This window comes from Megalobrama amblycephala, linkage group LG5 (assembly GCF_018812025.1).
Source record: "Megalobrama amblycephala isolate DHTTF-2021 linkage group LG5, ASM1881202v1, whole genome shotgun sequence".
NCBI lineage: Eukaryota > Metazoa > Chordata > Actinopteri > Cypriniformes > Xenocyprididae > Megalobrama > Megalobrama amblycephala.
The window spans coordinates 32,317,744-32,335,658 of record NC_063048.1 but is presented as its reverse complement, the minus strand read 5'-3'; the positions used below and the strand labels follow the sequence as shown (position 1 = coordinate 32,335,658).

The window sequence follows — 17,915 nt, the reverse complement described above, 5'->3', positions numbered from 1 at the left end:
GAAAGATAAAGATGAAGAAAATGAATGCAGTGGGCATAAAATAATCAGTTAAACAGCTATGTAAAGCTGCGTAAATACAGATTTAATCACTTCATATGAATGTTTAACAGGAATTTAATATGATATTTGTGGTATTCTGACAGAAATTCTGAAGGTTCATAATACATTTATTAGATTTTAGACTTTATTTTAAAGGTGCCCTAGAATCAAAAATTGAATTTAACTCGGCATAGTAGTTCAGTACATGGAAAAGACATACATTGAGTTTCAAACTCCATTGCTTCCTCCTTCTTATATAAATCTCATTTGTTTAAAAGATCTCCGGAAAACAGGCGAATCTCAACATAACACCGACTGTTACGTAACAGTCGGGATCATTAATATGTACGCCCCCAATATTTGCACATGCCAGCCCATGTTCAAGGCATTACACAAGGGCAGACAGTATTACGTCTGGATCTGTGCACAGCTGAATCATCAGACTAGGTAAGCAAGCAAGGACTATAGCGAAAAATGGCAGATGGAGCGATAATAACTGACATGATCCATGATTACATGATATTTTTAGTGATATTTGTAAATTGTCTTTCTAAATGTTTTGTTAGCATGTTGCTAATGTACTGTTAAATGTGGTTAAAGTTACCATCGTTTCTTACTGTATTCGCGGAGACAAGACTGTTGTTATTTTCATTTATTAAACACTTGCAGTCTGTATAATTCATAAACACAACTTCATTCTTTATAAATCTCTCCAACAGTGTAGCATTAGCCGTTAGCCACGGAGCACTATCAAACTCATTCAGAATCAATGTAAACATCCAAATAAATACTATACTCACAGGAATCGATGCATGCATGCAGCATGAATGACAAACATTTTGTAAAGATTCATTTGAGGGTTATAGTAGCTATGTGAACTTTGTTTATGCACTGTATAACTGCACTTATATTCGAGAGTTCGGGAGGGCAGGGAGCGAGAGATTTAAAGGGGCCGCACAGCCTGAATCGGTGCATATTTAATGATGCCCCAAAATAGGCAGTTAAAAAAATGAATTAAAAAAAATCTATGGGGTATTTTGAGCTGAAACTTCACAGACACATTCAGGGGACACCTTAGACTTATATTACATCTTTTGAAAAGACGTTCTATGGCACCTTTAATTATGGCAGTTACAGTTTCCTCATGTGGTTATACTACTGTAATTAACCATGTCGATAGTTAAAGGGTTAGTTCACCCAAAAATGAAAATTCTGTCATTAATTACTCACCCTCATGTTGTTCCAAACCTGTAAGACCTTTGTTCAACTTCTGAACACAAATTAAGATATTTTTGATGAAATCCGAGAGGTTTATGACTCGTCCATAACCAGCAATATATAATTACCACTTTCAAGGTCCAGAAAACTAGTAAAGACATAGTTAAACAGTTCATGTGACTACAGTGGTTCAACCTTAATTTTATGAAGCGACGAGAATACTTTTTGTGCGCAAAAACAAAACAAAAATAACGACTTTATTCGACAATATCTACTAAATTTCCAAATAAATACACATTATTGGAAATCAAAATTTCCAAGAACACGTGAAGGCAGTATTATACAGATACTACAGTTAAACAATGGGTCCTTGCAAAAATTGTTAATCTTTTCTCACAAATGACTTTGGAAACTGGGAATGATGTGGCAGAGAAGGAGATCTGACTTGAATTGTCACTTATTTTTGAATTCACGATCCATGGACTAGTTTAAATCATTGAGTATGAGTGTCTTTGTGTATGTTTCCTTTATCTATATTTGGCATGTTTGTTGACATTTTTCTTTTCAACACCCTAACCCTAATGGTGTCACATTTAGAAACCCATGTTTGAGCTTTAGTACAGTGTGAACTTAGTACTCACCCTTTATGTTAGTACACATTTCCCCTCAAATATAAAGGATTGCTTACATTTTACAGAGATATTTACTCAGCACACAGTGACCAGATCTTAATATTGACCTTTAGTAAGTCATTCTCTGTTTCTCTCTGTTCCCAAAAGTCCCTTTGCTCATATATTTCTCTCTCAGCTGAAAGGCTGAAGGTGTCTGTGGAAACAAAGCCAGATGGCTTTCTGCAAAGAGAGATGGTTTAGAGCCAAAGGGGGACAAAATCTGTCATCACTGTCTCTCTTTCTGTCTCTGTGTCCTTATTGCTGAGACCAATGCTATTTAGATTGTTGATCATAACTCTCTAAACATTTGCAGCTCAAACAGCATGCAAAAAATTGTTGACTGAATTATTTGTGTTGAAAATCTATGAGGGAGGCTGTTAAAGGGATAGTTCACCCAAAAATAAAAATGTACTTACCAAAATTACCAAAATTTCAGTAGTCTGTACCAATACCAGTAACATTGTGCAGTTCTCTGTACTAGAGCAAAAACTTGAATTAAGTACTTGAATTAAGAAAATGTTGTCCTGTTTTGTCTTGTCCGTTGGTTATCACTGTCTATCATCAGTTTCTGATTCAGTTGCACATTTAAACACAGTTATCAATCCAGAAACTTTGCAGGGTGCTTAGCAGCATGAAAACTAAACTTGTATTCAGATTGTGAATGGGTAATACACAGAAAGCAAGAGAAGATCCTTCACTTTAGAATTACTAAGGCTGTCAATCTCTAAAGAGCAAGCTTGCTATTCTGAATTGTTGCAAAAACTCCCGTTATAATTTTAAAAAAATTGTCTTAATTGTACAGCAAATTTCTTTTTTACATAGTGTTTACACTTTGTTGGTTATAATAAAAGGATTTGCATGTGTGCAGCTCAAGTTAAACAGGTGTTAAAGGGTTATTTCAACCAAAAATGAAAATTATCCCATAATTTTACTCTCCCTCAAGCCTTCCAAGGTGTATATGACTATCGTCTTTCAGAGTTATATTAAAAAATATTCTTGCTCTTCCAAGCTTTATAATGGGAGTGAATAGTAACAGATATTTTATTAGTGATGGATATTTTGAAGCCCAAAAAATCACATCTTTCCATCATAAAAGTAATCCACATGGCTCCTGGGGGTAAATAAAGAATTTCTGAAGCGAAGCAATGTATTTTTGTCAGAAAAATATCCATAAAAATAAACTAGATTCACTGGCTTCCATATGTGAGTCAATTCCGGCAGAAGAGTGAACTTTGACCCAACACATGACATATTGACGAATGTGGAAGCGCAGAGGATAAAGCAAAACAAATACGATCACAAATTAGAAGTCTAAAATGAGAATTTATAAAGAGAAATGTCGGAGGAGCTTTAGTTAGTTGTCCAGCGCTATTTGTTTGAACCGCGAGAGGCGTCTACTCTTGATTATAGTCTATAAAATTATAAATATGGATAGTTTTCTTACAAAAACCCATCGCTTCAGAAGTTCTTTTTTAACCCCTTGGAGCAATATGGATTATTTTTATGATTGATGGATGGATGTGCTTTTTTGGACTTCAAAATATCGGTTACTATTCACTCCCATTATAAAGCTTGGAAGAGACAGATTATTTTTAAGTATAACTCCGATTGCATTTGACTGAAAGTCATACACACCTAGGATGGCTTGAGGGCGAGTAAATTATGGGATAATTTTCATTTTTGGGTGAACTTAACTATAAGGGGATTCTGACTAACTTACTAAATAGCACCTCTGATAGGCCATTGTGTTCACACACTCAACAGATATGACTGTGATTGGCCACAATGCTCAACGCTAGTGATCGACCGATGTATCTGTTTACCGATATTTTTCCCGATATTTAAGCATTTTTCCATAATCGGGTATCGGTTTTGTAATATCGGATTCGCCGATTTACGGCGCCATCTTGTGGCCGTTTTGAGATTTCCGCCATTGCAGCCCGGGCGTCTGAGGAGATCAGTCAACAACAACTCAGTGCACTGGTAAAGTATATGTTCTACTTGGTTTGCTTTAATTAATCAACTTTATTTAACATAACAGACATGCACAAATGAGATCTGAGACATAAATTCCTGATATAGTTCATTTATGCAGCTTGTTTCTAAACAATTGAGACGAACTCATTGAGTCACGTAGTGTAATTCGTCATGTCCTGCCCCAATAAAGACGTAACTTTACATGAATTAAATAAAACAGACATGAATGAGTGCATGTTGAAAATAAAAGCGCTGAATTTAATTCTCTATCTGTTGTATTTGCTCACCATTAGTCTAGAAGAAAAAGTTCGTTCATATTGCTTAGCAACTGACGGCTGATCAGGAGGCTTAAGCACGGCCACTGAATGAAACTTTTGACAAGATTATCTTGTTTAAACACCCTAGATTATATTATCATTTACTACATAACAATTATTTCGCTAATACACATATAAATAAAGCCTACCGCTTTGTGGAAATTAATTATTTATTATCTCCATGCGCGATCGCGGTTGATTAAGTTATAGTCAAACAGCACTTTGTCAGTTGGCATTTCATGATTTAACGTTAGATTAAATTTAGATCATAAAATGCCAACTGACAAGTAAGGAGGGAGTGATTGTTATAAATAAAATGGTTTGTTCAGCTCATTTGTGTTGTAATAATTGTCAAAAACAGAAGTATAACAGTAAATAAATATCGGTTCTGCATATCGGTTATCAGGTACATAAACATGCAAATAATCGGTATCGGTTATAAAAAATCAATATCGGTCGATCACTACTCAACGCTTGTAAAAATACCTTGTAAATAGAAACCTTTGACGCTAAGAGAGCATCTTTCAGCGGTCACTGAATATACCAGGTCCTCTCTAACACCGGTTTGACAACCCTTTCTTCTGTGGAAAACCAAAGGTATTTTTGATTACTTTTTTATTTTTATACTTTTTATTATTATATATATATTTTTATTGTTAATAAAATAGTTACTCAGTTAATTGTATGACACAGCTGGTCATGTGATGCAAATATGTCATCGGCCATGAGGGAGTGACCTGCCCCATGTTTAATATGCCAAACTTTTTAATTAGCAAAAATGACTGACTGTCCCTTTAAGGCAGTGAGAACAGATGAGGTGTTGCTTTGAGGTGATGCATATACCTACGTATATTTACTATTTACACAGTTCAGTCATTTGTGTCATCATGCAGTGCTATAACTTTAGCATTTTCACTTTTGCTTTCTGGTTGATAAAACATGAGAAACCATGGGAATGGGTCTCATACTGAACGCACATTTGAACTTAGCACTTTCCACCTAATTCACCTGAGTTTGTTCTTAACCTTGTTCTAGTGTCGACTGTGTGTCCGAGGTCATTTACATAAAACACGCCCAAACCATGTCCATATAAGGGCTTTCCGCGCACCATTTCTTTCGTCACTCTCAGCAAAGAGGCCACCAAGAGAATGTGATTTTTGCATGCGAATGTTTTTAGATGTTCCTACAATTTTTCGTAAATTTAGAATTAATTTTAGAATGGGTTAATGATGAAATGATTTGTTTGAGACCCACTGTCCACCAAGCGATGCCCTGTTTTTAAACCATGTGAATTTGAGAGCAAAGATAGGTTATGTTTAATTGGGATTTAATGTCCCAGATTAATTGAGTGTAATTCTGTAGTTATTTTTAATGGCTCTAAAGCGACCACAAATGCCGGTTTAGGTCAGTTCAATCATGAAAGAGCTCTTAGAGATGTAACAATAGAAAATGGCAAAGGCACATCATCTCCATAAATCTGCCTAACCACAATTACTTACAGTTGTGCGTGTGTGTGTGCGTGCGCCTGATTTATCCTGCCAATAACAATGCTTCTTGTGATACAGAAAGCGTGGGGGATATAAAGAAGCGGCCAACGAGCTATTGTTTATGGCTCACTGTTGACCCGTTTATGCAGACTGAAACACAATGGCTGCTTCTGTACAGTATAACCGCCTGTAACGTAAAGGCGACGTGTGAGGTTTCTTGTCAAGGCTGGACACGTTTCCAGCAGTTGAAACATTTCAGACAGGGAGATCCAGAACGAAAGTGACAAGCACCTGAAGGGGGACGGAGGAGATGAGAGGTGTCTCAAGGGAGTGACAGAAATAGACCAGGGAAAACAAACCAAAAGCCTTCTGATTGAAGTTTCAATAACATTCCCCGAAGGTTTTATTCTAAACAGAATGCTTCTGTCGTCTTTCCAGCACATTTTCTGACATTTTTAGAATAGAGAGGAGCAATTTATTGTAGTCAATATTTCAGCTTACGTCATAGGACAAGACTTTGGTTGTCATCCATGACAGAATCTTATGCCCCTTCTTCAGTGCCCTATGTTATTTTATTGATTTAATTTTTTTTGGTTAAGGTGCAGCTTGTTAGCTGAAACTGAACAAAAGAAATTGAAATATTTAATTTGACACTTTTTAGCTTTGGTGATATTATGTAATATGTATTTTCAAAGGATATAGCTGTTAGCTCACTACCTAAAGGCTAACTGAAAACACACAAAAGAGAATTAAAATGTTTAATTCAACCATTACAGCTTCAATGGTATAATTTAATTTAAAAGGCCGAGAAGGGCTATATCATTACCTTGCTAACTTAAAGGTGCCCTAGATTCAAAATTTGAATTTACCTTGGCATAGTTGAATAACAAGAGTTCAGTACATGGAAAAGACATACATTGAGTTTCAAACTCCATTGCTTTCTCTTTCTTATGTAAATCTCATTTGTTTAAAAGACTTCCGGAAAACACGCGGATCTCAACATAACACCGACTGTTACGTAACAGTCGGGGTGTACGCCCCAATATTTGCATATGCCAGCTCATGTTCCCAACATTATGAAAGACATTAGACAAGGGCAGCCAGTAACGTCTGGATCTGCACAGGTGAATCATCAGACTAGGTAAGCAAGCAGCGAAAAATGGCAGATGGAGCAATAATAACTGACATGATCCATGATAGCATGATATTTTTAGTGATATTTGTAAATTGTCTTTCTAAATGTTTCGTTAGCATGTTGCTAATGTACTGTTAAATGTGGTTAAAGTTACCATTGTTTTTTACTGTATTCACGGAGACAAGAGCCGTCGCTATTTTCATTTTTAAAAACTTGCAGTCTGATTAATGCATAAACACAACTTCATTCTTTATAAATCTCTCCAACAGTGTAGCATTAGCCGTCAGCCACGGAGCACAGCCTCAAACTCAAACTCATAGAGAATCAAATATAAACATCAAAATAAATACTTTACTCACATAATTCGAAGCATGCATACAGCATGCATGACGAACATCTTGTAAAGATCCATTTGAGGGTTATATTAGCTGTGTGAACTTCATAAATGTGCTGTAATATAATCGAGAGCTTGTGTGGCAGGGAGCACGCAAATTAAAGGGGCGGCACGCTGAAAAAATCAGTGCATAGTTAATTATGCCCCAAAATAGGCAGTTAAAAAAATGAATTAAAAAAATCTATGGGGTATTTTTGAGCTGAAACTTCACAGACACATTCAGGGGACACCTTAGACTTATATTACATCTTGTGAAAAAGCATTCTTGGGCACCTTTAAGGCTAACTGATACACATGAGGGAATTTTTTTTTTTTTTTTTTGCTTCACAGTGATATTTAGTTTAAAAGGGAAGTTATGTCTTTTTTTCCTTATTGTGACGTATAATCGAGAAACGGCTTCTTGAACAAGAAACCATGTAAGATGGGGCTTGATTTTTGTCCATGGGGAATTGATTGGGATTTGGGAATTGGTTGTGGTAATTGGTTCCAAACCCATAAGACTTTCATTCACCTTCGGAACACAAATGAAGATCTTTTTGATGAAATCTGAGAGCTTTCTGTCCTTCCATAGACAGCCTATGAAACTGAAACTTTTCAAAAAGGAAGAGATCGTAAAATTAATCCATATGAATTGAACGGTTTAGTCCAAATTTTCTAAAGAGACTCGATCGCTTTTTATGATGAACAGATTTAATTTAGGCTTTTATTCACATTGATCAGTGAACATAAACAGAAGCTCAACCGAACCCGAATGAAACGTGAGAACAAACCTCTTCTGGAAGCTCAAACGTGCTGCTTAACCAATGAGGTTCATTCTCATGTGTTACGCAACATGTTTGAGCTTCCGGAAGAGGTTTGGGTTCGCTTGAGCTTCTGTATGTTTCGGTTGAGCTTCTGTTCTGTTTATGCTTCGGTTTACGACAGGAAGTTCTCAGATTTCATCAAAAAGATCTTCATTTGTGTTCTGAAGATGAGCGAAAGTCTTACGGGTTGAGGGTGAATAACTAATGACAGAATTTTCATTTTTGAGTGAACTAAACCTTTAATGAACATATTTTCATGATTTAGACCCTGTAAAGCAAATGTCTGTCATTTCTAATCATGCACTGAGTATAGTTACTCTGTTTTGAAAACAAAACAAGTAGCATAATCAATCATTAGTTTAAATGATCTGAAAGTACTCAAACTCAAGGCCATCCTTATTTCAGATGGAGACTGAGATGGGATAGGCCACGCTTCTTGTAATGGACATGCTTTGTCCCTGTCAAGTAAAATTGAATGAGTGAACTAAACAAAAGCAAAATGAATGGAGAGTGAGAGATCAATAAAGCAGTACAGAGTCGGGAAGGCGGAGTTATTTTAAGCCAGTGACGGATTGTTTCTTTGTTGAGCTAGAGCTCATTTGCATGGCAGCAGGCATATGAAGATGACCTCACTCTTGCTTTATCTCTCTCATACTCTCTCTCTCTCATACACACACACACACACACACACACACACACACACACACACACACACACACACACACACACACACACACACACACACACACATTCAAGGGAGTCAGACAGAAGGCCACTGAGCAGCAGGGAGAAAAGTAATGTGTCTGTGTTGCTCCCCAGCTGAGGATATATTCAGAATAGCAACTCGTACTGTTTTTGCAATGTGTATATTTTGCACATTGTGCATATTTTCTGTATGCATACAACCATACAACTTTGACTTTCTATATTCAGCAAAATGTGCAGTAGTGTATTGCACAATACAATGCACTTGAATCGACCTCCCATCTCCAGAGTGATGAATGAGCCGAAATCTCCTTGACTCATTATTCACCAAAACAGGAGACATTTTTAGATAAAAGTTAATCAGAAATATTAAGTAAATGTATAAATTTCCTGTGCGATAACTGGTCATGCATTAAAGGATAAGTTCACTTCAGAATTAAAATGTCCTGATAATTTACTCACCCCCATGTCATCCAAGATGTTTATGTATTTCTTTCTTCAGTCGAAAAGAAATTTAAGGTTTTTGAGGAAAACATTACAGGATTTTTCTCCATATAGTGGAGTTACCAACAGTTACCAACAGGTTGAAGGTCTAAATGTCAGTTTCAGAGCAGCTTCAAAGAGCTCTACATGATCCCAGATGAGGAATAAGGGTCTTATCTAGTGAATCAATCGGCAGAAATACCAAGAAAGTGTTTACAAAGCGAACGAGCAAAGAATAAGTCAAACAGCCTTTACGAAAAAAGGGTAAAACAGCGATATCAGAGGATTTTGAAGTTGGAGGAGAAAATGAGATGGAGTTTTCGCCCTACCACGGTACTTCCACCTACGTCACGCGTGACCTTTCCAACGTGATTATGTAATGCGTGGTGCAACGCAGAGCAGTGCAAGACGAGCATTTGTGGTTAAAAAGTATATAAATGTTTATTTTTTTTTTTAGAAAATGGCCGATCGCTTCGCTAGATAAGACTCTTATTCCTCATCTGGGATCATGTAGAGCTCTTTGAAGCTGCACTGAAACTGACATTTGGACCTTCAACCCGTTGGTAACTGTTGATGTCCAATATGGAGAAAAATCCTGGAATGTTTTCCTCAAAAACCTTAATTTCTAAAATCTAAACATGATCCAGAAGCGCAGGCGTTTTCTCTGGGCCAAGGCTCATTTAAAATGGACTGTGGCAAAGTGGAAAACTGTTCTGTGGTCAGACGAATCAAAATTTGAAGTTCTTTTTGGAAAACTGGGACGCCATGTCATCCGGACTAAAGAGGACAAGGACAACCCGTTGTTATCAGCGCTCAGTTCAGAAGCCTGCATCTCTGATGGTATGGGGTTGCATGAGTGCGTGTGGCATGGGCAGCTTACACATCTGGAAAGGCACCATCAATGCTGAAAGGTATATCCAAGTTCTAGAACAACATATGCTCCCATCCAGACGTCGTCTCTTTCAGGGAAGACCTTGCATTTTCCAACATGACAATGCCAGACCACATACTGCATTAATTACAACATCATGGCTGTGTAAAAGAAGGATCTGGATACTGAAATGGCCAGCCATTTCAGCGCATCATAAAGAGGAAGATGCGACAAAGAAGACCTAAGACAGTTGAGCAACTAGAAGCCTGTTTTAGACAAGAATGGGACATTCCTATTCCTAAACTTGAGCAACTTGTCTCCTCATTCCCCAGACGTTTGCAGACTGTTATAAAAAGAAGAGGGGATGCCACACAGTGGTAAACATGGCCTTGTCCCAACTTTTTTGAGATGTGTTGATGCCATGAAATTTAAAAGCAACTTATTTTTCCCTTAAAATGATACTTTTTCTCAGTTTAAACATTTGATATGTCATCTTTGTATTCTGAATAAAATATTGAAATTTGCAACTTCCACATCATTGCATTCTGTTTTTATTCACAATTTGTACAGTGTCTCAACTTTTTTGGAATCGGGTTTGTATTATTTTGGTCAAGTGGACAGTCATAGCACAAATGTGCATGTGCTATTGTTGAGTAAGTTGCGTTGTGAGTTAAAGAGATATCAAACAAAATACAGTTGGACAGTTGGAACAACAGTTTTCTTTTTTTGGGGTGAACTATCCCTTTAAAAATGTTGCTCTTACAGCGACAGGTAATCTTGCTTAAGTAAAATGTTCCTGAAATTAAAGGAAGAGTGAAAGACTGATTCAACACAGCAGCCTACTATACATACTTTATGAGATTAGTCATATAAAGCACACAAGACTGTAATGTTCAGGTCCAGACATGACTTTGTACAGTAACCAGTGATGTCAAGTAAAATAAAACACTTTCATGGGTTTGTGAGCACACGTTTCTTTTCTTATCACTTAGCATTCATTTTGCAGAGTGGTTGGGCATGGTTAGTGGTTAGTACATGTATTTGTCATCCATCATGCTGCCCAACCCGAGTTTCATGTCATAAAATCCAGACTTGTACAATTTCAAGTCCCTGCCGCATGAGAAAATTCTTTGAATCCATTGATTTCAATGGACGTGGTGTCTCGCAAAGACTAAAGGGAAATACGCCAGGGTTTGTGAAAGTTCTTTTTTTGCTATACTGTATGTGTATAAAAATGAATTTAATCAGAATACTCAGCTACTTATGAATGGCCGTTGGCTTTTTTCCCTCCATGTAATTTTGTTATGGCATTTACTAGCAGAAACTAACTGCTGCCAAACAGTTGACCCCCAGTTCTGAATCAAGGGAACATTTCAAGCTTGTTATGATGTAATTTCCTCTTCTCATCCACTGACATGACTTTATCCTCTTCACAAATGCATTTATCTTGTGTTAATGTCAACATAAAATTCAGTGTAAAGCCATAATCCAGATAAGACTTGCATTTGATGATTACATGGAGATTAGTTGTGATTTTCCTATCCTAAAGTGTATTTTAGTTTATTTTTTTGAAGTCACAGTCCAAGGCTGATCTGAAGAACCTTTCTAATTAATTTGGTCTGAAAGATAAGTTTAATTGAAAGTTGTGCCACTTTCTGACTTTTCTTCTTGATCACTGTGAAATTAACCTTCTGTGTCTCTCATTAGGTGAACTTTGTGGTGTGCCAGCTCTTCGCCCTGGTCACGGCTTTCTGGTTTAGACTCTACCTGCACCCCAGTAAGACGAGTCCCTTCATCCGGCATGTAGTTGCCACCCTGCTGGGCTTCTATTTGGCCCTCTTCTGCTTTGGCTGGTGAGTGTTTGTCTCCTTCATCCCTCATATATCTCAGATCTTCCACATTTGATCCATAGCAGCATCATTGATAGCCGGTTAGCGAGCCATTCAATTTATAATGAGGATATGGAGTGCTGGCAGAAGACCAGAGTCTCCTCAGCAGCTACGCTGTGAGCTGGTGGAAACTGAGAGATGCTCTGATGGAGCAGTTTGTAGGGCTCTTTATTAATCTGTACATGTTTACAGCAACACACCATTAGTGTAGGAGCTCTGTCCCGTTTTTAAGGACGCCTGTTTTGTTGTGTTATTTTGTTTTGATGTTTTGGTTTTGCTTTGTTTGGTGTTTTGGTTTTGTTTGATGGTTTTGTTTGTTTCGGTTTGGTTTTGTTTGGTGGTTCTTGTTTTGTTTTAATGTTTTGTTTGGGTATTTGGCATTTTGTTTTTGTTTGGTGTTTTTGTTAGATGTTTTTTTTTTTTTTTTTGGTGTTTTTGTTTTGTTTTGTGTTTTCATTTGTTTTGTCAGGACTGAACCATAAATGCAACTTACCTGCTGTGCTTGTTAGTTCAAATTAAATTAGAGTTTATTATAACAGAAAAGCTGTATTGAGATGCATGAAAGGAGTCATTATTAACAGATAAAAAAAAAGGTGTATGCATTGGTACTGTTTTTATTTTCACTGTGGCCTTCAATAGTTTAATGTTACTGTGCAGTTTATGAAATGGATAAGGAAAAGCAACCACCTTTCAAATGTTTGATTACAAAATGAGGAGCAAAAATAATCTTCATTCCTTAGTTTAAAGATTTAATATACAGTGAGATCCAAATGTTGGAGATCACCTTGAAACCATGGTGAAAGTTACTGTTGACAGTATTTTCTGATTTATGGAGAGATGAAAATAGATCCCCTCTATAAAAAAAAAACCTTTAACTCTAATATGTCAACAGATGAATCATAATTTTGAACCTGGCCTTATTTAATATTACATTTTTTGTTCTGGAAATGTATGAAATGCATGCATATTTAATTAATTAATTTGCATATTTAACATAAACATTCATAAAACCTTTAATACAAAACAATTGTCTTACTGTATTTCATTAATAAATTTGGAAAGATATCTATTATAGTTACAACTTTCCCCTATTCAAACCAACTATAACCCTAAGACATTCTGAGATTCATATTTTATATGATTGTTTCGCTTATTAGTTTTTAACTTTTCATTTATTTTTATATACTGATAATTAGAGATGCACCGATAAATCGGCCAATTATCGGAATGGACGGATAGTGTGAAAATATGCTTTTATCAGCTGATATTGATTATTGGCCCATATATTGGTGCATCTCTAATTATCAGTATATAAAAATAAATGAAAAATTTAAAAATAATATGCAAGACACTCATATAAAATATGAATCTAATAGTTTAAAAACAGCTAATAGTCAGGGCCGATATATCCTGTCAATCAAAAGAGGGCATAAAAATGCACTGAATTTGTGCTTTGTGTAAAGAAAATGATAACGAAAGTTATTATTTTCACCAGTTTGATGTACATTATTAATAGTATTTGTATGAATTAATAACATTCAGAAAGTTAAGTAATATTCATTTAATCTTCAGAATGTAGTTAATGTGTTAATATTAATTTGAGTAATGTGTTTGTTTATAACTGATACCAGTTACTATGAAACAAGTTGATGAAATCGAAAGAATAAAGTTTTTATTTACATTTCTTTCAAAATATAATCATTAAAAATATAATGATTAATTATTAATCATAATGAAATTATCATTAATTTAAAAGAAGTTATAAAAGGCAGAACCCCCAAACTATTGGTATCGTTTTCAGTATTGGCAGATATCACTCTGAATAATCCTTATTGGTGGAGAAATTTAGTGAACTGAAAATACAATTTGTAAAGACACATTTTGTACTAAATAAGAAAAATGCAAAGTAAAAGCATCAGACTTTTAGATCTCTGTTTGTTTCAACATCAACTAAAATAAAAACAGACCAAATTTACATAATCAAATCACAAGATTTTATTTATTTATTTTGTCACAAGGTCAAAGTGTGATAAATTGCATAAGTGGGAGTCATGCTTAAGCTGGCACTTATTGAAAGGTCAGTCCACCCAGATCAAACAGGAAGTCATTATGCAATGAACATGACAGTAAGAAGTTGACCAAGATATAGCAGATGCTAATGTTTTCCCCTCATTTTGTAGTAAGTACCAATTGCATCAAGCAAATATCTATTTGTGTGGCAGTGAGTGAGGGGGTTTCCCTTCCTGATTATACCGTCAGCTGTTCTGATGTGCTATCATCACATACTCAGAGAGTTTGCTTTTCTCTCTGCACCCCTCTCTGTCCAGCAGAGGCTCATTCAGATCATTTACTTTCTTAATGCGAGTTCACGGTGTTATTTTGAGGGATTCATCAGTACATGTTATTGCAACAAAAAAAAAAAAGTTTGCTGTCTTTCAACGAAATGCAATAGCTTTGCCTCACCCCTCAAACAAATTTCCTTTTTGCCGATACATAGGTGTTGTGTTCCAGTGGTTAAGACATAGCTCTAGCTCTATTCTGGTACGGAACGGAATCCAAACAATTCCAGATGGATGAAATCTAGTCCCCCCAACTGTTTCTCCTGTTGGATAGTGTTGATAATGTAGGTCTACTCCTTTTGTGTAAGGAGAAGCTTTTTTTTGCAGCAGTTCAGCATGTTGTGCACACAAATGAGTTATTTTGGATGTGCACGCCTCTTTCGATATAGACAATATAAAGCTAAATATACACTGCAAGCAAAGCGGCATGACAAAGCTATGACGCTTCTTTTTGAATTAAAAGTGTAGACAATGTAAATGATTAAGTTGTTGTCTTGATTTAGTGAAAGTAGCAATAAAGTCATCCAGCAACTCTATTATCAGACTGTTTTGATCAATTGTCATACATAGGGTCATTGGGATGCTAGGAAACACCCAAGATGGATGGCAAATGTATGTGTATATGTGACCCTGGACTACAAAACCAGTCATAAGGGTCAATTTTTATTAAAATTGAGATATAAACATCATCTGAAAGCTGAATAAATAAGCTTTCCATTGATGTATGTGTTAGGATAGGACAATATTTGGTCGAGATTCAACTATTTGAAAACCTGTGGTGCAAAACAATCAAAATATTGAGAATATCGCCTTTAATGTTGTCCAAATGAAGTCCTTTGCAATGCATATCCACTCACAAAAATAATTTTTTGATATATTTACGGTAGGAAATTTACAAAATATCTTCATGGAACATGATCTTTACTTAATATCCGAATGATTTTTGGCATAAAAGAAAAATCGATAATTTTGACCCATACAATGTTTTGTTGACTATTGCTACAAATATACCTTACAGAAACCAGTGACTTACAGTAATACTGGTTTTGTGGTCCAGGGTCACTCTCTCTCTCTCTCTCTCTCTCTCTCTCTCTCTCTCTCTCTCTCTCTCTCTCTCTCTCTCTCTCTCACACACACTCACACACACTCACCGGCCACTTTATTAGGTACTCCTGTTCAACTGCCTGTAGGAACAAATATCTAATTAGCCAATCACATGGCAGCAACTCAATGCATGTAGACATGGTCAAGACAATCTGAAGTTGAAACAGAGCATCAGAATGGGGAAGAAAGGTGATTTAAGTGACTTTGAATCTGGCATGCTGCCAAACAGGCTTGTCTAAGTATTTTAGAAACTGCTGATCTACTGGGATTTGTACATGGGCTATAATATGGAATTATTAATTTATTCAGAAACACACTTCTGTCCTTTTCAAACGTTTCACAGTTTAATAAGTTTTATGTCCAGACTGCTTTCATTGGTATCCTCTTCTCTTTGTGCTTCATTTCAGGTATGCCTTACATTTTCTGGTACAGAGTGGTCTTGCTTACGGCGTTATGATCTTCACAGGTGTGGAACACATGCACAAGTGAGTACCGACCTCACAATCCCCTGCACCATCAAACAGCCCTGCTACCAGTAACAGGATCACCCTCATGTCAAATCAAAAATTGTGTTATGCCATTGGAACAGCCATCCAGTTTACAATATGCCTGAGTTATTCTACTAGCCCTGCGGTCGGTTTTGTTGAAAAGTAGTCCATGCCGCTCTCACCCATCCATTTCATTCTTATCAGTAAACAGCCCCGGGGGAAACGAGTGAGCGTGTGTTTTCATCATTGTTTCCACAAGTCGTATGTTGAGTGACGGCTCCCTCTGATATGAGGTCAGGATCGCGAGACCATGTGGTTTGCCCTGCTGCTCAGGGCGGCACCAAAAATAACTAGTGCTGCTCAATAGTGATTACTATTGAAACCAACACTAATGTGTAGTGGCAACAAAAACAAGAAAAAAGCTGACAAAATCATACGATTTGATTTAGGGGTGGGGGATATGACCAAATTATTTTTTTCTCGATATGAGAAATTTTATTTCACGATAATGATATACATCACGATATAGTTATTTTGTGCAATTTTTTTTCTCATTTCTGTAATTTAAAAATAAGAAATAAGAAGCAAATTACAAACGATATGACAAATACAATATAACAAATATGATTTAAGCTAATTTCATTTTTCAGGTACAATAGGTTTATTTAACATGTAGTTATTACAGAATTGTAATAATCAAATAATAATAAAAAATATTGCATAGTCTTCACTGTGTGAATTAAATACAAATATTTAATATTTAATTCTTATTAAAACTACAAAAAGTTATTCAGTCAAGAGCAGTAAGTTATTTTCTCTTTTGTTTGATTCACATTAATGACACAGAGCAGCAGGTTTATTAGGCTGCTGTCACTTTAAGAACAAACGCACGGATCCATTATACTGATACGCATCCGGTTTACACCCAACTGTTTACTTTCACTTGAGACTTAACTATCTGTGTTTACATGCATACTCCACACAGTGGGCATTTTGACATAATTGTGTGTGTATTCGACTGTTCAAGCGTAATAAGAGGCAAAAGAGATATGTGATCTTTGTGAATTTGTGATCGCATGCTGAGAGACTTTCTGTGTACTTGCGCTGTGTGTCAGTCAGCACATGTACCGCATTGAGTTCTTTTCACGACTTATTTTGCTTAATAATACTTTTTAACCTCAAGCATGTCCCAGATTTGCGATTGCCTTCTAAGAGAGGCAGCTTTCTGTGCTCAAACTTTGGCAATGTCAGTCAACATGAGCACGGAGTTCCTTTTCAGGATATATTGCGCTTTTAACTCTTTTTAACATCAAGCACGTTCTGCTCTTTATATTCTCATTCATGCATTTCATCACTCTGAAGTGTTAATAGTGCTGTATATTTACATACCGCGATGTAGGCTACACGATATAGCAAAATCTGTAGCGATAGAGATTAGCGCTGGGTAAAAAAAATATCGATTTCTCGATTTTAATCGATTCTCATTTTTGCGAACCGATATCGATTCTTAAATCCCAAGAATCGATTGGTCTAGTCTGTTTTCAGTTGATGAATGAACAGAACATGTAGCGCACCTCCCATCCAATAAATCGCAATAATCTTTGTGCTTTGTTACTTTTGATATGAAGCAAAGTCTCAGATTTCAAATGACATCCATCTTATTATGAGATTCAAAAATTAAATACCGTTTTGGCGCTGTTTAATGTGGCGTGACAGATCGCTTTAGCGCCTCAAGAGAAGCGGCAGCACGGAGCACATGTCAACATCCTCTCCTCTGCTTTAATACCAGTTACAGCACGAAATAAACATGAATGAACATCTGAAGGCATGTTAAAATATACAGTACAACTTACCGAAATCCGTATCATGTCTTGTGTAATAGCTCAATCAGTGTTTCAACCTCGGAAAGACGTCAATATAACAGCTTGTAAACAATGTCACGTAACGTCACATTTACCGCAGAAAAACATATTCAGTGACCATAAACTCATTAGT

The 17,915-nt window shown here is 36.2% G+C and overlaps 1 protein-coding gene across 1 annotated transcript in view; it reads left to right on the top strand.

Annotated features, from left to right (window-relative positions):
* mboat2a (membrane bound O-acyltransferase domain containing 2a) overlaps positions 1-17,915 on the top strand; it is an 83,865-nt gene that overhangs the window by 21,514 nt on the left and 44,436 nt on the right. Inside the window, exons 2-3 of the mRNA XM_048191878.1 lie at positions 11,808-11,953; positions 15,840-15,917. Coding sequence (XP_048047835.1) covers positions 11,808-11,953; positions 15,840-15,917 — 224 coding nt within the window. The remainder of the gene's footprint in view (positions 1-11,807; positions 11,954-15,839; positions 15,918-17,915) is intronic.